The sequence below is a fragment of the Cotesia glomerata genome, linkage group LG3 (genome assembly GCF_020080835.1).
Source record: "Cotesia glomerata isolate CgM1 linkage group LG3, MPM_Cglom_v2.3, whole genome shotgun sequence".
NCBI classification, from domain to species: domain Eukaryota; kingdom Metazoa; phylum Arthropoda; class Insecta; order Hymenoptera; family Braconidae; genus Cotesia; species Cotesia glomerata.
The window spans coordinates 18,150,572-18,176,106 of NC_058160.1; the positions used below are offsets into that span (position 1 = coordinate 18,150,572).

Sequence of the window (25,535 nt, forward strand, 5' to 3'; positions counted from 1 at the left end):
TTGAGTCTGATTCCCACCATTTTGAATTTTGAATCCAACATTTTCAATCTGAAATCTGCTATCTAAATTTTCCCGACATTTTGAATCCGTCATCTGGTGGCTGTTATCTGCCATTTTGAGTTATGATTCCGCCATTTTGAATTGTGAATCCGCCATTTCGTTAAAAAATGCACCTGTGATCTCAGCGTCAACTATCGTTGCTTATATTCATTCATTGTTTATATTCATTGTTTATGTTCAATATTCATTGTTTATATTCATTGTTTATATTCTGGAAGGATTAATATTCAAACTGTATGTATGAGGAGTACATGCGAGAAGATACGCCATCTGTCGAGGTTTTTGTCTGACACTAAACACGTCTGGGCCTGTTTAACGTCGTGTAACTGCGCAGTTTTCTTTGTTCTATTTCTGCTGCGTAGTAGATGGCGTCATCAAACAGGTTTAGACTTGTTTTGTGAAAGGGGTGGGGTAAGTTTCCGCGAATCAGATGACTCATACCATTCTAGAATTTTCTTACTACGTAGTAGATGACGTCATCAGACAGGATTGAACCTGTTCAAGGTCGCATAACTTTCTTTGTTTTATTTCTAACTGCGAAGTAGATAACGTGATCAAACCGGTTTTAGGTAGAGGAGTGGGGGGTAACTGCGCAGTAGATGACTCATTCTGTTCTAGAATTTTCTTACTGCGCAGTAGATGACGTCATCAAACCGATTTCGAGGTAGAGGAGTGGGGGGTAACTGCGCAGTATTTTCTGCCGATATAAGCAGCTCGCCGAGAGCATACTTCACAAAAACGAAGGACACGTCTCCAGTGAAACATCTCTCGTGATTAAACAGTATTCAGTGTTATAAAATATAGTGAAGTTCAGTTTTGTGAAGTACGCGAGTACAGTCTAGTGTGCAAAAACTATTGTGTTCATAAACTGTAGTCCAGTGTGCCAAAAACTATCGTGCGTGTATAAACTATAGTCTCATGTAAATTCAGAGTGTACATATCCTATAAACAGTGTATATAACCTATAAACAGTGTATATAACCTACAAACAGTGTGCATAACCTATAAACAGTGTACATAACCTACAATATTGTGTAAATAGACAGTAGTGAAGTGCGTATCTTTTCAAAATAGCTCAACATAACCTCACAGAGGCCCTAAAAAACTTGGTAGATACTATTGCAACCTCATATGCTGATCTGTTGGGTGCGCAGCTTACTGATGAACATCGTCAAAGGTGTTCACGAGTGTGCAACGATACCATTGAGTACTTCAACACAATCTTACTGGATCCTGGGACATCAATTCAAGTGAGACGAAGTGTTCAACCACACATCAACCAACTCAACTGGTTAGCCGATCAGTTCACCCGACTTGGCAACCAAGTAGTTGGTGGAGATCTCAATATCAACCAAGGAGTTCAGTGGCAGGACTTGAAAAACGCTTTCGCTGGTAACATCCAAACTGGATGTGTTATCAACCAGCATCACAAAGATCCATCATCATTTCTCCAAGCCTCACGGGACATCGTCATCATCAAGGTGCAGAGTGTGTTACAAGATTTGGCAGGGTTGAAAGTAAACGTAGAATTATTCTGCGCGTTTCGGAAACATCAACAAGATATTGAAGAGCGGAAATCTTTTGTGACCAAAAGCCGTGCGATTTTGCTTGCTACATCTCTTTAAGGTTGGCACACTGAGCATGTGTATAAGAAGTTGAAGCAGCGAATCGAAGATTTTGAACATGAGGGTTCTGGGTAGAGCCTACTTGGACCCAACAGTCTGATAGTGACCATGTCAAGATACACGCCATCTCAAGTGGGTAATTCAACGTTCGTAAGGCTACCAAAAGACATTTTCGACAAGCATGCAGTTGTGAACATTCAAAATAAGGATGAGTTCTGCTTCCTGTGTATCGACACTTCAGTGAAAGATGAAATTATGAAGGTATTCAATTTCCAATTAAACTTAGTGATATTCCAAAATTTGAAGAAATGAATAATCTTAGCATTAATGTATACGGTATAGAATCAGAATTTACAGGCAAAAAGTCTGAGAAAAGCGTTATAATTCCATTATATCTAAGTTACTTTAAGTCTAAATTAAAAGCTATTCACTTATTAATGATACAAAAAAGTGTAACTTATTCTGATAATTTAGAAAATATTGAACGTGTTTTTCACTTTGCATAGATCAAAAACTTATCGCGGTTAACTTCGAAACAAATATCTAAAGATCATTCTAAATTGTACTTTTGTGATCGGTGTTTAAATCATTTCAAACTAGAAAAATGTTTTAAAGAGCACAGAGTAGATTGTTTCAAATCTAATAAAGTTCGTATGAAGTTTCCTAATGAAAAGAATAAGATTTTGAAATTTAAAGATTTCAAATCTAAAGACACCGTACCGTTTGTAGTTTACGCGGATCTAGAATGCACATTTGAACCCCAGGAAGATGATGGAAAGACAGTTCATAAACATGTTCTACACAGTATTGCTTATTATTTTTATTGTAGTTATGATAACATACTCTCCAAATTTGAATTAAACCGTTCTCCGGATTGCATCGAATGATTTGTTAAACAATTAGAGTCGTTAGCTTTGGACTTGAAAAAATTCTAAAGAATCCTATTAAAATGAAACCTTTAACCAAAGTTTGTAAATATAAATATAAATAATGCTGTGAAGCGGGAAAGAATAAGAGTTACGGTAATTATTACGTGAAGCGTTCTACATTCACGTAACAGGATATTGGCATGAAAGGATTGAGAAAGGAATATGCGAGAAAAAGTTGCTAAAAGAGCAACAAGATAGACAAAATCAGGCAACTGTTTGTCATATTTGCGAGAAACCAATCACTTTGATGACAGATAAAGTTGATGATCATTGACATTTTACCGGCAACTACAAAAACGCAGCTCATAAATCATGTAACGTTAATTATCAAAAATCTACTATTATCTCAGTTGTCTTTCATAATTTATCCGGCTATGACTCACACTTCATAATTAAATAATTAGCTACAGTATTTGAAGGTGAAATTTTATTACTACCAATCAATAAAGAGCGTTACATTTCTTTCACAAAATCAGTTAAAAATACTTCAGTCTCTTTAAGATTTATTGATTCATTCAGATTCATGGCCTCTAGCTCAGAAAAATTAGCTTCATACCTTGATGACAAAGACAAACAGATTACGCGACTACACTACCCTGATCCTGACAAATTTAAATTAGCAATACGTAAGGGTGTATTCCCGTATGAGTACATTGAAAGTATTGACAGACTAGACGAGAGACAGTTATCTGACCAGGAATCATTTTATTCAAAATTGTCAAACTCAACTATTTCCGATAACGATTATGCATTCGTTCAAATAGTCTGGAATGAATTCGGTATCAACGCGCTTGGAGAGTACTCAGATCTATACCTAAAAACATATGTCCTTCTCTTGGCTGATGTCTTTGAAAATTTTAGACGCAGTTGTTTCAAGACATACAATTTAGATGCCCTACATTTTTATACAGCACCAGGCCTTTTGAACTCTGCAATGTTAAAGCATACTGAAGTAGAACTTGAACTGCTAACTGATCCTGAGATGCTTCTTTTCATTGAAAAGGGTGTTCGCGGTGGGGTATCAATGTGTGCTAATAGACATGCTGAAGCTAACAACCGGTACATGGGTAAAGATTTTGATTCAAACAACCCTGAAAGATACCTGATGTACTATGATGTAAATAATTTGTATGACGCTGCGATGAGTATGTCTTAACCCAAGGGTAAATTTGATTGGGTTGAAAATGTAGACAATGTAGATCAGTTTTTCAATGATGATGAGAGTGTAGGCTACATCCTTGAAGTAGATCTACATTATCCTGAGAAATTACATGATCTACACAAAGATCTACCTTTATGCCCAGAACATTTTGTACCACCTGGTAGCAAGCAACAAAAACTTACGACAACTCTGTATGATAAAAATAATTATGTTATTCACTATAAAAATTTACAACAATGTTTAGATTTAGGTTTAGTTCTTAAGAAAATACACCGTGTCTTGAAATTTGAGCAATCAGACTGCCCGGGAAAAAATCTGCATGCATGACCATGAACGATCAGGCGTTAATTTCATGCATGTATATTTGCCAGACATGAGCTTGTATGGTCATGCATGACCATCCGTAATCAGTCATGATCATGCTCTTCCGTGTCTGGCAAATATTCATGACTGGTCGTGCATGACCAAGCATCATCAGAACTAATCAGTCATGATCATGCTTTTCCATGTCTGGCAAATATTCATGACTGATCGTGCATGACCAAGCATCATCATATTTAATTAGTCTTGATCATGCTTATTGACATGTTTGGAAAATACTCATGCGTGATCATGTATGACAAAGCATGATCATAATTGATCAATCATAATCATGTTGTATTCCATGTCTAGCATATATTCAGGGACATTTTTGACTGGCTATGTTAGCTCGTAGTTAAGAAGAAATTGAACCTTGCAAAACTTAATTAAAATTAAATAATTTGTTCACAATATAAAAAACGCATACAAAACAATTTCAAGACTAACTTTATTTAAGTATTCAAGGCTACTTTTAAAAAATACTCATCAGATGAATTGTAACATTGATTATTTATATAAATTGATATATATATCAATTTTTTAATGAGACGCATTTAATAAAACTAATAATTTATTACGTCTACAACACACATAAAATATTTTGTTGAAAACTAACATACGTCATACAAGTAGTCTTTTAAGTAGTTTTTATTGAAACGATATAATAAGTTGCTCCACACTAGTACAAAGAGGTTTTTGGTTCATTATATAACCATTCTTCTTAATAACTAAAAAATTATTCAACGTGAAATGAAAATTATTTTTAAAGTAAGTTTGAGTTATTTTTTTAATATAATAAGCACAAGTATTAACTAAACTCAACTAAAATCTAGGCTTTGGAAGTCAAATTAAATAAAAATAAATAATTATTCATCATAATAGTGCATTGATATTGAGATCACATCGAAATAAATATTTTTGCTGTCATCATGTTTGACGCCTCTTAAGAACTTTGGCTGATACTTATTTTTTTTTTTAATTAACACAATTTTTCAAACAGTTCTAAAAACTAGATTCTAGAATACAAATAATACGAAATAAGATTAATTTTTAATATCATAGTACTTGTAGTTAAGATCATAGATGATCATTAAGTATCAACATTTTATTCATATCATATTCAACGAAACCAAAGCACTTAAGCCGATACTTCTTATTATTATTATTTTTTTTTTAACCAAAAATAAAAAAATTTCTTGAAAAATTTTTAAAACTAGATTCTAGAAAACAAACAATGCAATAAGATCCATTTGAGATAAATCTACTTGCTATTATTGAGATCGTGTATGATTATATCATCAAGCATCAATCTACTAACTAAAAAATCAATACTTCTTATTTTTTTTTTTTTTTTTTTCAAATATTTAAAACTAACCAGATATGTGTTTAAGTCAACTATTCAACGAAAATAAAACACTTAAGTCGATAATTTTTTCTTTTTTCAAAATTAAAAGCAAAACGATGTTTTAAACACCTTAAAAAACTGGATTCTAGAATATAAAAAAACAATACAATATAAGATCAATTTGAGATAATAGTACTTGTAGTGGACCTTATTTATGATTAGTACCAAGCATCAATATTTGATTCATGTGGTATTGAACATAACTAACGAACCTTAACCGATTCTTCTTATTTTCTTCTTAACTTTAAAGTAAAACAATTTTTTAAACATCCTTACAAACTAGATTCTAAAATACAAACAATGTAATATTAGATCATTGCCCTTGTACTTAAGATCATAAATGATTATCATCAAGTACTCATCTACTTACTGAAGAACCAATACTCCAATATTTAAAATGAATTAGATATGTGTCAGAACGTCAACTACTTAAGATCTAAAATATAAATAAGACAATAATAGAGATATAAATTTATATTTTAATCTTTAAGCTTGACGAATTTCTAGATTTTTCTTGTGTGCATTTCTGATTTCCGTAAATTTCTGACCTATACTTTTCTCAATAGTTTCAACATCCTGAGCCGTCCAATGTTTTTCCCGAGCTATTTCTTGAGCATACGCTAAAAAAAAAATAAGCTCTTATTATTCTATTTACTTACAAGGGGAGGATACGACCTTGGGGAAACGGATTTGGATAATCTTTGACGCAGTGATAGTACACCATGTGGGTATACTACCTTTGAAATACAAAAGTGCAATACTCAAAAATGGCTGAGAAAAACGCACTCAAAGTTTACTCAGCACTATAATATATTAATAGGTAAATAATTGATACATTAAATTATTCTTTAATAAAATATTTTTTTATTTTCAACTTCATTTCTATAAATTATCTACGGTGTATATCATGAGATATTTGTAATTCATGAATAATTCTTATAACTCTCATATTCATTATAAGTTTAACTGAAAAATATATACCTGCGCCAGACAATAAGAGGGGTCAAATATGGTATGAGGGTACAATAATTCTTGTCCTCGAGTTATTGTAAACTGTACATCGATTCGAGCTCTGTTGGCCCACCGGAAGAATAGTCATGTTGTTGTCCTTGAACCTATGTTAGTCCCACCACTTTTTCAGAAGCTTGACTATAGCAGTTAGTTTCTGAATTTCGACACGAACAGACGTATTTGTGCAGTGAAATTTACTTTGAAAATTGTTTTATAATTTATAAAATGTCATCAAGCGAAGCTAGTTCTTCTCATGGAGATGAAAACACTCCTGATACATCCTTACATAGTGATTTATCGAAGCAACGGCTAAAAGATGGAGTAGTGTATTATGAAGGTTTACTTCTTGAAAGTGATTTAATTGCAAAAACATCTTCTGACACTCTATCTAAAGATGCTATGTTGATTGGTAGAGAATTATATGATAATACGTTAGATATGTTAAATAAAAAGAAGTTCGTAAGCGATCAAGAATTGATTCATGCTCAAGAAGAATGCCCAGACGGAAATTTTGAAGCAGTAGAAGATAATTCAGTTGATGACTATGTTCCAGATGAAAAAAAAAACAAAAAATGATGGATTATATTCCTCTGGAATATAAAATTAAAGTTTTAACCATAGCAAAAGCTCACCCTTCATGGAAACCAGAGACATTACAAAAAAATGGATGTAGTCATTTGAAGAGAATGGATCATTTGAAAGCATGGGAAAAAGATGTTGAACATGATGGAACTAAATTTGATAAATATCATGTGATTGATTCTTGGACGTATGACCGCTTCGTCGAGGCAAGACAAAATTATCAACAAGTGACTACACGAAATTTGCAGCAATGGGCTTTAGCTGCAGCCAGACAGTTTCCTAATCTTCAATTTACAGCGTCCGACCCATGGGTAAAAAAATTTAAACAAAGACACAACATTCGTCAACGCAAAATTACAAAATTTGTAACAGATAAAGAAGTTCACACCATGCCAGAAATTATCGCCTCTGCAGAAATGTTTCGCATTCAAACAAAACAATTGATATCTAACTTCGATAGTGACTTTGTTATTAATACAGATCAAACAGGTATATAAATTTTTTAACGGTAAACTAATTATTTTTTATTCCATTATTAAATTTAATCGAAGTTAATCATTAGATTTTTTAAAATTCATATTTTCAGGATGTCAATACCAATCAATGTTTAATAGGACACTGACGGAAAAAGGAAGCAAAACAGTGTTTGCAAAAGTACAAGACATGACCAAGGTGTCACACTCATATACTGCACAATATAGCATAACATTATCTGGAAAATTACTACCACATGTTTTTATTTGTTTGCAAGAGCCTACAGGTGATTTTGGGTCAAGAATAAAGAAGAACGTAGAAGAATATTTAAAAAAATACAAAAATGTTATTGTCACATCATCAAAATCAGGAAAACTGACAACTACTCTCTATAAAAATTTTCTAGAGAAATGTTTAATGCCATATGTTCAAAAAAATAAATTTCTTTTAATTATTGACTCGTGGACAGGACAAGTGAAGCCAGAATTATATGATGAAATATTTCAGGATGATAAAAAAATGCCTACATGCACATTTAAAGTTATACCTCCAAAATGTACTCCGTTAGTTCAACCATGTGATGTCTATTTCTATAGACAAGTGAAAAATTTTATCAAACGATTGCAAAGTACCGCTGAACTTCTAGACAAGAATTATGAAATTCATTCCCGAGAGGATTGCATAAAAATTCATTCGATTATTCATCACCAATTGTCAGCGCCAATATTTCGAGACATGATGGAATATGCCTGGTTCGCCAGCGGGCTTTGTGACACAAGAAATTTTTTTACTAATGTCAATGATGGGTGTTTCTCATTAGACCGTTTAAAAATACCGTGTCATTGTAAAAAAGTAGCATTTATTTGTTGTTCTTGGTGTATAAAAACTTTTTGTTTTGAATGTTTTTATCATAAGTATCACTCAGGATCATGTAATAATATCTCATCATACGTAATTATAAAATATTGCTTTAATTAATTAAAAAAATGTATAATTTTCCATTTAATTTTCGACTTATTATTTGTTTGTACCACCGCAGATAATTTATAGAAATGAAGTTTAAAATTGAAAAATTTTTTATTAAAGAATAATTTAATGTATCAATTATTTACCTATTAATATATTATAGTGCTGGGTAAACTTTGAGTGCGTTTTTCTCAGCCATTTTTGAGTATTGCACTTTAGTATTTCAGAGGTAGTATACCCACATAGTGTACTACCACTACGTCAAAGATTATCAAAATCGGTTTCCCCAAGGTCGTATCCTCCCCTTGTTAGGTACATTACTTTCTTCTTTCAAAAAATGATATTTTTACTTTGTTACTGAAACATTATCTTAAATTGTGTATAGTTTAAATTATAATTACAAAATCTTATACTAAATTGAAAAAATAAAAAAATTAAACAGTGTTTAATTTATTTACTGAAAAAGACACTTAACAACAATGGCATCTTTGGCACCTCTATGCAACAGTAAAACGTTTGGATCTTTCTTCCCCCTCATTACCTTTCCGGTTAAAGTGCTGCGTTGTAAGATTTCTGCTTTTATCACTCCTTCTAATAGTTGTCGTGCAAGGTGCGATGCTTGAGAAGATGTACGTTTTGCTGTATCTAACACGGTTTTTTTCACGTAGATGTTATTTTTCAACAGGACCATCTAGGAAGATAAATATAAAAAATTAAGAGAAAGATTAAATCAATTTTATCAGATATTTTATAACTTTGAATTTCTTACATCGGCACTCGCAACGCCCAAGAGATGATCATCATTGTCTAAACTTGATTGTTGAACTCCTGACTCCCTGCTATGGTTATCTAGCTCTTTATAACAATAAAATTTAAAATATTCATTGTTTATTTTTTTGCTTAAGTACTACTAATAGTTAAAAGAATAGAGCAGCTCATAAACTTACTATCACTTTTCGTACTTTCCAGTGTAGAGTTTCCACTAGCCGAAGGCGAATGAGTTTTTGAGGATGTATTTTTTTCCTCTTTAGGTAGAGAGTTTTTCTTGTTAAGGGCCGAATAATCGGATGAATCGTCTCTACGACTAGAGTGTTTATCTACCTTTCCAGTACTTTTTGGCTTTTCAAGGTTTTCCGTTTAATCATCTAATGAACTAATGTCGGACACTTCATCCTTTTTAGACTTACTATCATCTTCCGAGCTTTCACTAGATGAACTGGACTCATCTTTTTTTAACTTTTTTGATTACTATATTTAAAATTAATAAACAAAATCATTAAAAGTAGAAATAATATTCAAACAATTTCCCGAGTGTGAATCTATGAGACAGAATAAATTTTTATTCATAAAAAAATAAGTAAAATAATTAAAAATTTTTAATTTTTGAAAAAATGCACTTGGAGATTTTTAAATTTCCTACATGTGCATTTTTTATTTTTCAACAATTTCCGTTCTATGTATTTTTTTTTTCTTTTTCATAAGAAAAATTCATCATTGTCGTCTAAGTTCGCTCAACAGACAGAATAAACTTTTTATTCATTAAAAAAATAAATATAATAATTTAAAATTTTTAATTTTTGAAAAAATGCACTTGGAGATTTTTAAATTTTCTACATGTGCATTTTTTTATTTTTCAATAATTTCCGTTCTATGTATTTTTATTTATTTTTTTTTTTTTTTTTTTGGGGGGCGCCACTGAGCCACAATCGTGTTATAACGTGTTTTTTTTCGCTCCGCTATTTTAAGTGTTTTTTTAATAATAAATCTCTGTGTTTAATTGTTTCTAACGACAGCATTCTGTTTTTAAAATATTGGTGTACCAATTATATAAGTTCTTAACAGTGTCCCAGTAAGCATTACTTAATAAACCTAGACTTTACTCTTTTAATTATTGCTATTGGGTTATGAAGCACGGATTCCAACATCTATTGCCAAAGTACATCTAGCCCTGCTAATGAGCACTAGCGACATCCCATGATCGAAGACTGACCTCCCACTCACTACGTCGCTGCTAGCCAAACCCCGTCTACTCTGCATTACCGACAATACAACAACACCAGTCCCGCCAAAAAGGGGCCGTCCCACAGTGCAACAGCTTCTGGCTGCTGCTGCCTCTTCAAGCCCGCCGATTTCCAAATTCATGATGGACACCAAAAGAAAAAGAGAGCTGGATGACTCAATGCACGACGAAGATCAAGAACAGAATTTCAGAACTATAAAAAAAACAGCCCATTTCTCAAAATCCAACAGCTCGGATCACATCAATCCACTGGAAATAGAAAAAGTTCTGGAGGAAATCGCGGCTCTCCGAGTTGATCAGGAAAAAAAGCATAACGATCTCAAATTAAGACTGGACCAAAACTTCTCCAAGGGCCAGGACGCTTTCACAGAAATCAAAAACAGTTTAAACAGCTTGAAAACTGAACTTTAGGGAACGAAACAAGATCTGGACAAGCGTATTGTAGTCCTGGAAAACAACTCTGTCAAGTTAGACCAGTTAAAAGATCTTTGTGCAACTTTGCCCCATAGCCCAGTGAATGATAGAATTACTAAGCTTTGCAATAGAGTTGATTACCTGGAAAAAGAAAACAAAAAAACAAAAATTTCAATTGTTGGGCTTGCACTTTCTACCAACGACCATGCGGAGGAGGTTAAACGCTTCTTAGCGGACAAATTTAACATCAACATTCCCAAAATCCACGTAACAGAATATTCCAAGCGGCTTATTGTAGATCTCTTCGATATCGGCCTGAAAACCCAAGTCCTCAAGGGAAAAAAAGACAAGCTACGCGGTACCAAAATTTTTATCGACCCGGACCGAACGACAAGAGAACGAACAATAGAGTGGAGCATGAGAAAGCTCACCAAGCAACTCGCAGAGGAGGGCAAAAAATGTACCAGGAAAGGGAATAACATACTGCTTGAGGACATAGCGTATTCCTGGAGTGACGATGCAAATGCACTGATTCCCCAGCCAAAGCGGTCACACCCTCAACCCCCGCGACGGGAACGACAAATCAATGCTCCAAAAAACTAATATATACATCTGTGGGAATAACAAAAATTTCTTTTTGGAATGTCCACGGCTTTTCTAACCTGGAACCCAGCTCTTTAATAAATGACTCTGACATAATAGCAGCCTGCGAGACATGGGTTACCTGTCCATACTCTCCAGCTTTTCTAATAAATTATAATTTATATTGGTCAAATGCACTAAGAGTACATGCAGTCGGCAGAGCCAGTGGTGGTTTAATCACTGCAATTAACTCTCGGTATCACTCTTCCCTAATTGATGTCTCACCCTGGTGGATTTTCAACAAGATTTGTCTCCAAAGCGTCGAACTAATCTTGGGATCAGTATATTTTCGTAAATGTTTGGATCTCCATTACTTGCTAGAACTGTTGCAGGACACAATCGAGGATATCAAAGCATCACACTCTTTCGACATATTTATCATTGGTGGCGACATGAATGCAAGAGTAGGTCAACTAAACCCTTGGCCTCCTGATCTCTTCTCTGGGCATCTTTTGAATGACACAGTACTCACAACCGACGACTTTATCTGCGAGAGAAGACGAAGGATTATGGAGTTCATGGTTGATAGTGACTTTGTACTTTTAAATGGTAGAACCAAAAATGACTCGCCAGCTCAACCAACGTACTTCAACACAGGCACCTCAATTATAGACCTAGTATGGGCCGACATCTCCTCTCTACATCTTATTGCTGACCTAGAAGTCATCTTGGAGCCTTCTTTGTCTGACCACCATCCAGTATGCTTAAGCATTCTGACTGAATCTGCTAATCATCACATGGCCAATGCACACAAAAAAAACTGCTATCTCCTCACTAAAATCAAATGGTCTGACAATACTAAGGAAGAATACCAAAGACGCCTACTTACTAACCAGGGCCTGTCGGATACTCAGGATTCCGACACAGACAAACTGCATGAGCTGATAACACAATCGATGTACTCTGCCGCTGAAGAATCAAAGCTGGTAAAAAATACATATTCTTCCTCACACAACTGGTCATACCGTAACCCATGGTTTGATATCAGTTGCAAAGATGCCAAGAAAGAGTATCGCGAAGCTCTACGTCTCTGTAAAAAGGGAAATTTTACCAGCAAACTCAGACAAGATGCTGCGCTCTGTAAAATCCGGTACAGAGAACTGTGCCAAGTTAAAAGGAAGGACTATATACAAGGTATCAAAACCGCATTTGCCAACGTTTCTGCCCCGGCCAACTTCTGGGCCGCTGTGAAAAAATTCAGCCCGAAGCAAACTACGCTCTCTGAAATTCCCCCCGCTGGCTGGAACGACTTCTACACCTCAATACACAAGCCGAGAATTACATCACCATTTTGCCCAATACAATACACCAATGAATCTCTGGATGCTGAAATCTCGCTCTATGAGCTCGACTCGGTTCTCTCCTTGCTAAAGCCAGGCAAGGCAGCCGGTCCCGATCTCCTTCCAAATGAACTCTACAAGGCCCTCACAGGTCAGCACAAAGAAATGTTGAGAACCTTATTCAACAAGGTGCTCTTGGACGAACGAATCCCCAAATGCTGGGCTAAGTTATGGATGATGATGCTACACAAAAAAGGCGAGAAATCCGACCCTACAAATTATCGTGGCATCGCCCTTGTCAACACAATCACTAAGATTTTCACTACGATTCTGAAAAAAAGGCTTGTCACCTGGGTGACCGAGGAAAATGTCTTTCCGGAAAGGACGCAGTTGCACAGACGCCATTTTCACCCTGCTCAGCGCCATCCAAATACAATTCCGGCATAATGACGGCAGAGAAATATACGGAATATTTGTTGATTTTCAAAGAGCATTCGACTCTGTGCCTCATGCTCGCCTCTGGGAAAAATTACAGACCCTAAAAATTGGCTCCAAGTTCATCTCAATAATTAAATCCCTGTACGATCAGACAACAATGCAAGTCAGAACAAAAGAGGGCTTCTCAAATGAATTTGAAGTCTCTGAAGGCGTTCTGCGGGGAGAATCTTTAAGCCCGGACCTTTTTCTTCTATACTTGTACGACATCGAGCAGTTTTTTCGAGGCAAAGGCCTTTATGGACTTGACATCAACGGGATTACAGATATTCTTCTACTCTTATACGCTGACAATACTGTAATATTTGCACACTCGCACATAGACTTGTGGCGAAAGCTGAAAGTACTTGAGCAATATTGTGACCTGAATGGATTAACCGTGAACCAATCTAAAACTAAAATTCTGGTCTTTAAAGCTGCAGGCAGAATCAAGGAATGTCCCAGCCACTTCAGAACTTATAAACAAACCTGCCTGGAATTGGTTAAGAGCTACACTTACCTGGGAATCAATGTCTCTACATCTGCTAAAGGTCTAACAGCACTGAAAACAGCTCTGAACAAAGCAAAATGCGCCTCAGGAGCGTCTTTATCGCTTCTAGCCAGGGCTAAATGTGATTCTTGGGACGCCTATAGTAAGATATTTGACAGTATGGTGGCCTCGGTCTTCCTATACGCTTTCCCGGCCTGGGGACTATGGTACAGAAACTTATTGGAGCCTGCGCAAACATTCTTTTTTAAGAAATTGTTTAATCTACCCAGAAATACTCCAGACTGGGCAGTACGTCTGGAATTTGGACTCAAACCTGTGGCCGTAAGAGCCTTGTCCTGTATCTTAAGATGGACGATAAAAACTTTAAAGGCCAACGACGCGTGCCTGCACAAAATTTGCTTCCTGCGCCTATACCATTTAGCTCAAAAAACCACGACGGCTTCACCTTACAACTGGGTCTCTCAACTCAGAGAACTTTTAACAGAGTGTGGTGAGGCGCATCTTCTAGACTCCCTGGACCCGCTTTACTGGGAAATAAGAATGAATGCCATCCTAGAAAGCTATTTTGCAATTTGTCGAAGCAAAGACGTCAGTGATGCAGAACGCTCCAAATCACTTGAGCTTTACATTTACACACCATCCTTGGTTCGTCACTCTCCAGCTAACTATCTCCTGCTAAACATTCCGTTTGCTTCTAAACGAATCATTGCTCAGTTAAGACTTTCAAATAAACACAATTGTTTTCTCAACACTGGCAACAACCTAGTCAGATTCAATCCCAGTTCCTTCTGCCAACTCTGTAATTCTCCAGTCCCTGATACAATAGAGCATCTTCTTGTCACATGTCCAATGTTCACCGGCCTCAGGAACCACTATCTGCTAGAACCTCTACAAGAACATGGAAATATTACAGAAATCCTTGAAGCATGTAAAATTAAAACTTTACACGCGGTCACTAATTTCACAATTAAGTCATTAAACTTAAGAGCCTGGGCTTTAAATCTCTAACTTGATAACCAATATAGACACAGTTCTGTTATTCCCACAACAACACCATCATCATTGTCATTGTTGTTATATTTTACTCACAGAGATGTACATACACATTTATATTTCTTATTTTTTAATTTTTTGTACTTATAATATATATTGCTTCCCCTTGCTAAAAACAAATGTAATTGTTTAATGCAATAAATAAATAAAAAAAAAAAAAATATTTGTTTTTTTTTTTTCATAAAAAACTATCTATTTTTTTTTTTTATAAGAATAATTCATCATTGTCGTCTAAATTCGCTCAAGTAATAATTCAATTTATAAAAATTAATAGAATAAATTTGAGATTATACCTTAGCTTGTTTATCATTTTCCTTTGATTTGTTGGATTTCTTATCATAATCCGAAGGAGAGTAACTTCTTTTTTTGTCTCTCTTGCGTTTTAGTTTGGGATCTAAAATTTATGGTGTGATAAATTTTTTATAATCAGGAAAATTAATTAAACATACAATTAAAAGTTTATATCGACGAGAGTAAATTTTATAAATAAATCCTACTTACCAGATTTCTTAATGACGCGGCCAGTGTAAATTTTTGATTTATAAAAAAATTTTGTTTCATCTTCAATTTTTAGAGAAACCGGATCACCAACAATATTCTCATTTCCGACATTAACATTTGTTTTTAAATCCTTCGATTTAATGACAAAAATTGTGACAAATCAAACTGATCACATAAAAGTAGTTCTGATAAAGTAACCGCCAATTTTTTCTAGGTTATGTATCTGGCAATACTTTACGACGAAATGAAAACCTTTAATTTATAAATTATTTTAAACTATTTTTTATGTCAAATGGTATTTTATTAATAGATAGATCGTATTAAATATAATAAAGATAAATATTCATAAGAGACTGAATACAAAATAAAAATCGACGCGCCGAGAAAAAAATGTATGCCGAAATTTTGGCGGCTACCGCGTGAGTGGAAAGCGAGAGAAAGTAATGATACTTCCCCTACTCTCCCTACCTTTATATTCAAGCGATAAAACAGATTTACACAGTCGTCATTTTATTAAAATATTTGTCACTATAATCAAAAGCATAATAACTTTTATCTTTCATTTTTAATTAAATACAAAAAAATACTTGTTATTTACTAAACATACTAACAAATACAAGGTGACTAATAATATGTTGTGTAAGAAATATAAGTCTTAGATGTTGGATGAAAATGCACAGGTAAATATAGATATTATTTACATTCTTATGTAAAATACTTACTATAACCAAATACTCCAATATTATTGATAAATTATTATTAATAATTATCAATAATAATTCTCTTCAATGAATATTTATGAATACTAATGAATTATATTTTTATAGATTCCTTTGAAAACCTGTTATAATTACACTAAAAGAAAATTGGAAAATCTATCAGACGATGGTATGAATTTGAATAAAAGATACTGTGAAAATAATATAAACTACGATGAAGATAATGATATTGCATTAAGTGTTCTCAGCTCGGATAATGATATTGAAGATGATGATAGCAATCAAGATCCTGATGACAGCAACGGGAGTGAAGATGGTGGTTCCGATAGTGAGACCAGCGAATCAAGTGATTCTATTGAAATTACAGATAACGCACAGAGTTAGGACCTAATCATCAACAATAATAATGGTATACTGGAGTATTTATACCAAAATTGTTCGTTAACAACGGATGAAAGTGTTCTAATGCTTTTAGAATTGTACATTCAACATCGAGTTACTAAGTCTTGTTTAACAGCTATTCTAGTTATGCTTCATAAAATGCTACCAAATTCTAACAACTTACCTCATTCTGTATTTGAATTATTTAATTATGCTACAGATTTAACGCCATCAGTTACTATAATAAAGCATTATTACTGTCAAAACTGTTCATCTTATCTCGGAATTGATGGTAAAATTAAAAAGTGTAATTCATGTGGAGCCAAGAAAAAACAAATATTTCACTTTTTTGAAAGAGATATTGGACAAGTTATTAAATTTTTTTTTGTAGAGTTGAAATTGGCTGAAAAATTACAATCGCCTAGTATTAGTAATGAAAATAATGTCATTACTGATATCACTGACGGCTCAGAATATCGAAGAATAAATTCCAGAGATGATCGTGGAGTATACGATCTTACATTGATTTTAAATACAGATGGTATTTCTTTAAGCAAAAGCTCCAAAACCAATTGTTGGCCACTGATGATTACTATAGCTGAGTTACCAGAAAATTTGAGAAGTAATTTCATTACTCCTATTGGAATTTGGTGTGACGGAAAATTTAAGCCGACGATGAATACGTTTTTGAAACCATTTTGTGATAAATTAAAAAATTATTACAAAGAAGGTATTAAATGGACTAATCCTAGAACCGGTGATGAAATTGTTTCAAAAGTTGTTGCTCCACTGATAATTGCTGATGCTCCGGTGAGAGCGTTAATTTAAAATATCCAAAATTTTAATGGAAAATTTGGCTGTAATATTTGTGAGCTATCAATGAAAAAGTGCAAAACAATCGAAGAAAAGAAAAATAAGAGTACGTATCCTTTCATTGAAGAAGGTGCTAGATTGAGACAAGGACGAAGAATGAAAAAACAAGCACTCAAAGCAGTTGCTTCTGACGGTAAATGTCATGTTAAAGGTGTTAAAGGACATACTGTTAGTAGCTAAACAGGGAGGGTTTGGCCCCCCGATAAAACAGATTCCTGCAGTACCGACAGTGTGGGTTTCTGCCTTACCGACGGTTGTTGGCGGAGTTTCTGCGATATCGATGGTTGGTTTTTGTGCTCTACTTACCGACTGTTGGGGGGATTATCATCGATTTGTTGATCGATTTTTTACCGATTGTTGGGGGGATTATCATTGATTTGTTGGTTGATTTTTTACCGACTGTTGGAGGGATTATCATTGATTTGTTGATTGATTTCGTTGAGGTCAAAAATGCTACCACCCCAACAGCAGAGTTGATACCTTTGCCGTGTATCAGCTTTGGTGTTGATGTGATATGCACTTATTTGACGTGATGATGAATTTTGTATATATTCAAATGACTTGTAGGATAAGTATATGCGAGAAAGTTCGATACTAACGCCGCTCTGGTGGAATGAAATGTAGGTATTGAAGTCTGTTTATCGATTTGAGGTAAGTTTTATCGGCAGTCTGATGTCAACTAGTGATCTATGTTATCGACTGTAGGGTATTGTTGACATTCGGTTTGATATCGAATAGATGTTCTGTTTTATCGACATTGGGTAGGAGTTTTTAAATTTTAACGTTTTTTAGACCCTACTCTCTCGATTACATCATGTTTTTTACGTCATCCGACAAGTTTAAACCTGTTTTTTCGCGTAGTCATCGTGAATTTTAACGGTTTTTAACCCCCACCTCTCTCGATTACGTCATGTTTTTACGTCATCCGACAAGTTTAAACTTGTTTTTGGCGTTGTCGTCGTCGTTGGGAGGGGATCGTTGGTGGGGAGTTATACTTACTTGCCTCCAAATTTCAGTCCTCTGCCTGCAGTTACTCGATTCAGTTGTGTAATCTATGGATAAATTGACTGATATTGAACGCGCATTTCTGAGAAGTCAGCCACCTCACTGGGAGGATTTTGATGATTTAATAGAAAGTTATTTTGGTGACATTTCACCTGAATTTATCGGGGTATTTGTGGGGAAAATTATTGATTTGCATAAAAATTTAGAGGTGATTAAAGCTGCTCGCGAAAAAGTAAACTGTTCGAATTGTGCTGATAGACTTGAAATAACCAAGAAACTAATAGAAATAACTGACAACTTAGTTAAAACTGCGCATACAAAAGTATCTTGTTCTCATTGTGTGGATAAACTAAATCTAATTGACAATTTACTTAAAACTGCGTATACAAAAGTATCTTGTTTAAACTGTGTGGATAATCATAATTTGAACCAAAAACTGTTAGAAATTACACAGAAGTTTCAAAAACTGGAATTACGTTTCGTTCAACAGTAACTCTACAATGAACCGTAAACGATTGAGGTAATTTTTTTTAAATCATTAATTATATTAAAAATTTACGTATTTTGTTTCTAAGAATTTAAATTTATTTCAGACTTCACTCATGTGACGATTCATGTGATCATTCTGCACAAATCGAATTCGACGAAGTAAGTGCTTCATCCAGTGATAGTGAAACTTGCAGTGAAGCTTCTAGTGAAGCTCCGAGTGAAGCTTCTAGTGAAGCATCTAGAGAATCTTTTTGTGATTTGGAAATTTCTACGGAAAGCGTTGTTTGTATAGTGGAAGAATGTTACATTGGTGATAGGAAAGTTAAAGTAACATCTTATCATTTTAAAAACTTTTTAGTAACGAGCTATAAATATTCCGAAGACGATCCGGATAGTCCACCAATTGAGGCTACAGTTATAATTCTTTAATTAACCAATTAAAAAAAGTGAAATATGGAATACTTAATTGATTTTACTGGTTATATTATGCCAAACGGTTCATTTACGGTCAAGGAATTTTGTATCACCGAGATTACTGATGAATATCAATTCAATGGTGTTTATGAGTGTGACTATTATTTATTTAAGCCTCCAGTGACGACTACTAGTGCATCTGTTATTAAGCAAAATCTCGACTATAATGGACGTCGTCATGGAATTAGCTGGGATGTCGGTAAAACTGCGTATAATGTGCTTGGGGAAATTTTAAAAAATTTAACGTGCTATTGGAGCTATTTATATGTTGAAGGCGAACATAAGAAAGAATGGCTTGAAAAGATTATTGATGATCCATCTGTTGTAATCATAAATTTAACAAAAATGCGTCATTATTCAATTGATAACATTGAATTTACACGTTTCAAGTGTCCATTTGCAGTGCACACTTCAACTGGCTATTTAAAAGCTTGTGCATTTCAAAACGTTCAACAACTCAAATTATGGTATTTAAAGTTTTATGGTTGTCAACCTAGCTACAACAAATCAGTTCAACTTTTCAATCAATTGATCACTCTACGAAAGATGCATCCTCGAGATCTGGCCTGTCTGGATTCACACTTTTTACTTCACTTTGCCAAAAGAGAAATACGCTTCATTTGGGATAAATTACCAGAGCATCTAAAACACAATGAAGAAATCAAAGAATATTCATTTTGCAAGCAACATTATCCTATAACTGGTGCTGATTGGGAAATATCCGGTATATATTTATATCCATACCGAAAATTTTGCTTACAATGTAATTTAGAGAAATAAGGAAAAAAAAATTTTTTTTTTGTATTATTCTACTTATAGTATAAGGAAACATATGTATTGAAATAATAATGTGCATATTTTATAAAAAAATTTTTTTCATTTATTAATAAAAATTTCATTTGATACATATATGTTATTATCTTAAACATTATACATTTACTTGGAAAGTTTTATTTGTGATAATTTTTTAATTAATATTGGATCCAATTTTTCGCTAGTTTTTAAAATTCTGTTTTTAAATCTGTCTCTGTCTCTCGCAGCCTGTTCCCATTCCCCCTTCCTTGCATGTTTATATGCATATTTCCAAACATGCATATAATGCACAGTTGGTGTTAGATTGAAAGTAACAACCATTCTTTTACACTAACTTACGAACAGTGCTGCTTATAGGATTGTATTCGATGATACGATCGTGAATAATTAAACAGTATGCTGTTGTGTTGGCTGCAAATTGATCAACTGATTCAAATTCCAATCGAATGTCTACAGGTCCAGATTTTATAGCTTCGTTCTGCTTGGAGCAATCAATTACACACAGTGGTGCTTGATCTAAAAATTTCTTTTTCGATAGGAGCGGTTCGGCTTCTTTGTTATAGTATGATGTTTGAAAGTCTGTGTACATATGGTATAATAAAGCATACTGGTTGTGAGGTATATCTAAATTCAAGTCACCATAGGGATAACTTTGTGAATTTAAAAATAATTTGATGTTTCGTAAATTGCAGTGATCAAATTTGCTAGCATCTTTCCGAGCATCATTTTTCCTTGCTGTTTGGAATCCAAGAACAACGTAACGTGGCTTTTCAAGCTGAGTTGAGGTTTTGACTGCCCAAATATGTTTTGAAGTTGCAGGTAACAGAGGATACTCATACAATTCCCAAGTCCGAAAACTTATTGGTATAGCGGGATCACTGGCGATGTAATTCAGAGTTTGAATTTTTTCCTTATCTGCTGGAGTTATGTATGGTACAATCCATTCAATTTTTTGGAGTGTGATTTTTACTTCTTCAGCAGCAGCAGCAGCAGCAGCAGCAGCAGCAGCAGCAGTTTGTATGTAAGAATTTATATCACTGTTTGATATTGTTAGAATTATCTCAAGTTGAACATTCATCAAAACTTTAAGATAATCTTCAGCAAAACCACTTAGAATATTAAGTGGAATGATAAAGTCAAAGTTTCCTGCATTGTCGGTAAACTTAACCTCATTATCCATCAACCAGCCAGCATTTTCCAAAGTACTCAATTGATTTGGGCTAATTGATAAATATCCTTTCATTAAACTAGTTATACCAACATTGTTATTCCGATCCACTTCAACTCCATTTATCATTAGTCGAAACTCTTTGATCATATCCCAGTGAACACATGACTTCAATATGACGTCATTTATAAGTCATAGGAATGTCACAATATTTTACGTAAATATGACGTAAAATTGACCTGTCTTGTGATCCAATTATGATGTAAAAATATATGATATATTTTTGACATCATACTGATGTAAGTTTATTACTTCTCCATGATGTAACGGAAATGACTTAGATATTACGTACAACTGACATAATATATAAACTATAATATTACGTAACATTAATGCCATCATTGTATGTCATAACGACATAAGTTTAACATCATGCGTTTACATCAGTGACAAGTCACGGTCTTACGTAATACCGATACCATCTGTGAGTCATTATTTAACATCAATAATTTGTCACAATTGTACATAATACTGACGTAATTTGAAAGTCATTTTCTAAATCAGTGACAAACGATTATTTTCCATAATATTGATAAAATTTGGGGGAGGTAATTTTTTAATATTATCGATTGATCAAAATTTATCAAATATAAAACTTCTTCAACAAGATGTCTAATTTACAATTAATCGCTAAATATTAATGAAAATTGGTTTAAAATTTAGTAAGAATCAGGAAGAGGTAAACAGCTGATTTAAGCTGGTACCTTGCAAATTTAAGTCCGCTCTTAATAACAAAAATTTATAATTTATAATATTAATGAATATATCTAACATATTAGCAAATAACATACAAAATATTTTTCATTTACGTTTTTAAGAAAAAAACATACAAATTAAATACATGTGGGATATAAACTTTTTATATCTTTGCTTGTATGTTTCCATACACTGCAGAAAAAAATCTTGACTCAAAGGTAAATTTCTTTTGGACTAAGAATATATTAGAGATGACTGAACATTTCGTGAATGAAGTCAAAATTTCTTGACACTAAAACACTTCTTGCTCCAATATAACTTCGGCCTCCGTCAAAATTTTCTTGATGCAAGAAATACTTTTTTTTCGTTGCATATGTTTCTCACTTATATTTTTTCCATGAATTTAGGTACTTTTTATCCATTGTAAAAAATATTTTCGACTTCATTCAGTATAAATGATTTGGTGTGAAACTGATAACAAAATACCGAGTTCAATTTATGTGGCATGAACTCTAAATTTTTAAACCGTCAAGCGAGTAAACATATAATTTCTTATGATTTCGCGTCAAGAAATTAAATGTCAGTCATTTAAATATTGGACTATTACTTGAAAAATAATTTTCTGACATTAGTGCTGCTACTTATGAAACATTGTATTTGAAATAATTCAAACAGTTCCATGATTGTTATTGACGAGACTAATAGTATTTTACACAGTAAAAAATTTTGCGTCATTGCGTCAAAAACTTTAGTGTTAAAAATTTTTGTGTTAAATATTTAACTTTTTTAAGTGTAAATTTAACATTTATTGTGTTAAATCAACATAAAAAAATGTTAAATATTTAAGATAAAAATTTTTAACACAAAAATTTTTGACACAATGACGCAAAATTTTTTTACTGTGTACATCAAGTTTCATAATGTTGTTAGTAAGGTAAAAGCCCCAATAGATGATCACGTACCAGTATATGATCACTCCATGTATTTGTATATCTATATTCACAAATATAGGTATACAAATACATGGAGTGATCATATATTGGTACATGATCATATATTGGGGCTTTTACCTTATGTTAAATTAAAGAAATTCAAATTTCGATAAAAATTGAAATTAAAAATAAAAAGAAATATAGAAAAAAATTGTATACTTAAAAGAGTTGAAATTAAAAAAAAAAATCTAAATTTTGTAAATTGAAATTTTGAAGAAGAAAAATCCAAATGAAAAATACTAAATTTTCGGAAACAATTAAATAAAAAAAATTCGAGTCTTGAGAAATCAATCAATATTAAAAAATATTCAAATGACACGGATACATCGTTTACTCTGAAAAAATTTCACTCTGTGAAAGTTCTCTGTGTCCGCAGAGAGTCTAAAGTTCTCTGTGTCCGCTTTTAGACGAAAATTTTTGAAAGTGTAAGATTCAATCAATTCTTATGAAAATTTATAAATTGCCTATTCATTACCACAAGTTTCACTAGAGAGCCTTTTATAAGAGTTTTTACAAAGTTTTATAGAACTTTATAAAATTTCATGAGTTTAATGAAATTTTATAAAATTGTATAAATTATTAGACTTGAATTTTATACAATTCCAGCTCTTAAAATCCATTTAATCTCAGAAAAAATTATGAAATAAGCATTTTTCGTCATGTAAGGCTTATCACATAAGTTATTTACTTCGTGACATGAACCGTTACTTGGAAAAGTGAGCAGCGTTCCAGACTTCGATACGTGAGGACCCAAGTTCGAGCCCAGCATATTTCAGGATTTTTTCATCAAGTATCAACATATAACTAGTGTTTCAAACTTTGTAATAAGTCCACAACACTATAATTAATTTCATAATTGCCATCTTTTTATTTTTGAGAAATTTTTTTAAAAATATTTTTTCTGAGGTACAATTCTTACATCACTTACATCACTTTTACGTCATAATGACATCATTATCATAATATAGACATCACAGGTATGTCATATTGACGTCATAAATGTCATTGAGACATAATACTGACGTCATGACTACGTCATATTTTTACGTCAGAATCTTACGTCAAGAAGTGTGAAATAATGAGTCATATATGACTCATTCGTGACTTGTATCTTACGTAAATCCTGACATAGCCCAATGTCATTTTGACGTCACATTGACGTAAACGTGTTTACTGGGATGAGCTATTCCCATGCTTACAAATTTAGTTGTATCAGCAACAGCTGTATTATCATTTTTCGTGAATTTACCGGTGATATGTAGTACACTTTTGCTTGGAAGTATACACAAGTTTTGATTTTGAATTGTTATCCTCACTTCATCGTTGTTGTTTAGTGTTGATGATGCATACGGTTGATGCGCATGCACCTCACAATGAGCTATAGAGTCGTCAAATATGATTGGTCGTTGAATATTTAAAATTTCCGCCATTATTTGTAGCGTTTATCTCCTATTACTCCGTACTTATCTCCAGACGGTGAGCCTTTGTATACAGTACCCCCTTTTATATAGCTTGGTGTGTAATACTTAGAATCCTTTCTAAAATCTGAACCGTATGTACGCTGTTGACTTTCCAAGTATTTTTTTAGATTTTCTGAAGCTTTATCACTCGACATAACGAAGGCACATCGATCAATGAATGAATAATAAAATTACAATCGAATTTATAGAAAGTTCTTAAGAGTCACGTTTTGGTATAACACAAGCTAGACAGCAGCAATTTATTTTGTAGATTTTCCACGTAATTTTAGTCCGAGAGTTTTTAGGAACTGGGCATTCTGATGTGTTAATGGCCTGCGATGTATCCGCTGACTGGTAAATTTCATCCATGGTAATGTCTTTTTATATTCGGCACCACTTTTTGTCTCAAAAACTATTCCCATAATTTATAAACTTTTCACGTGAAGTCTGATTGTTATAGTTTCACCTCTAAAATTTACTAATTTTCCATCCTGATCAACTATGTGCAGTCTTATATTGTGTATAGCCTTTGTGAGTACTGGAAGGTAAATGACGTGAGATGGTACTTCAACAATCTTAAATCCTGGTGGTACACTAGGAAAGAATTCATGAATAGTATGCACTCTCCGATCGTTTATATATGCGTTTGATGTAATATTACACTCAACTCGTAGTACATTAAGCTTAAGTATAGCAACAGGTAAATTTGATGAATGAGTTTTATGAGGCTCAAGTTGGCGATCTGTAAACCCTAATAATCGTCCTATAGAGTCTTTTGGTTCAAAATCTATAAATTGGTCACATTTAATTACACTTTTGAGCTCATTAATATTCGCTTTTAATTTTAAACTGAGTTTTGGCAATGATTTACGTATATATATTTCAATATCTTCAATTTCATAGCTTCCAGTTGGTAAAATTAACGCTATAGTCTTT

The 25,535-nt window shown here is 33.4% G+C and overlaps 3 protein-coding genes across 3 annotated transcripts; 2 read left to right on the top strand and 1 right to left on the bottom strand.

Annotated features, from left to right (window-relative positions):
- The first annotated feature begins 1,793 nt into the window (after positions 1 to 1,793).
- Positions 1,794 to 4,103, top strand: LOC123261418. The gene is made up of 4 exons (XM_044723011.1): positions 1,794 to 1,946; positions 2,192 to 2,489; positions 3,019 to 3,759; positions 3,805 to 4,103. The coding sequence occupies exons 1-4, from the start codon at positions 1,794 to 1,796 to the stop codon at positions 4,101 to 4,103; spliced, it is 1,491 nt and encodes a 496-aa protein (XP_044578946.1).
- Positions 4,104 to 6,554: 2,451 nt separating this feature from the next.
- Positions 6,555 to 11,611, top strand: LOC123261419. Its single transcript, XM_044723012.1, has 3 exons — positions 6,555 to 7,623; positions 7,721 to 8,559; positions 11,006 to 11,611. Exons 1-3 carry the CDS (start codon positions 7,125 to 7,127, stop codon positions 11,609 to 11,611), a joined length of 1,944 nt encoding a protein of 647 aa, XP_044578947.1. The 5' UTR covers positions 6,555 to 7,124.
- Positions 11,612 to 20,548: 8,937 nt separating this feature from the next.
- On the bottom strand, positions 20,549 to 21,541 carry LOC123261420. The gene has a single exon (XM_044723013.1). The coding sequence runs from the start codon at positions 21,539 to 21,541 to the stop codon at positions 20,549 to 20,551; it is 993 nt and encodes a 330-aa protein (XP_044578948.1).
- Between the last annotated feature and the right edge of the window lie 3,994 nt (positions 21,542 to 25,535).

What these genes read in the sequence shown, in the direction of transcription:
- LOC123261418 (XM_044723011.1), top strand. Translation starts at nt 1,794, where the DNA reads ATGTCAAGATACACGCCATCTCAAGTGGGTAATTCAACGTTCGTAAGG. An exon ending in TGAAAGATGAAATTATGAAG is followed by an intron (nt 1,947 to 2,191) that starts GTATTCAATTTC and finishes CACTTTGCATAG; the next exon opens with ATCAAAAACTTATCGCGGTT. An exon ending in TTTGTATGACGCTGCGATGA is followed by an intron (nt 3,760 to 3,804) that starts GTATGTCTTAAC and finishes TTGAAAATGTAG; the next exon opens with ACAATGTAGATCAGTTTTTC.
- LOC123261419 (XM_044723012.1), top strand. Translation starts at nt 7,125, where the DNA reads ATGATGGATTATATTCCTCTGGAATATAAAATTAAAGTTTTAACCATA. An exon ending in TATTAATACAGATCAAACAG is followed by an intron (nt 7,624 to 7,720) that starts GTATATAAATTT and finishes TCATATTTTCAG; the next exon opens with GATGTCAATACCAATCAATG. An exon ending in GTAATAATATCTCATCATAC is followed by an intron (nt 8,560 to 11,005) that starts GTAATTATAAAA and finishes ACTGAACTTTAG; the next exon opens with GGAACGAAACAAGATCTGGA.
- LOC123261420 (XM_044723013.1), bottom strand. Translation starts at nt 21,541, where the DNA reads ATGATCAAAGAGTTTCGACTAATGATAAATGGAGTTGAAGTGGATCGG.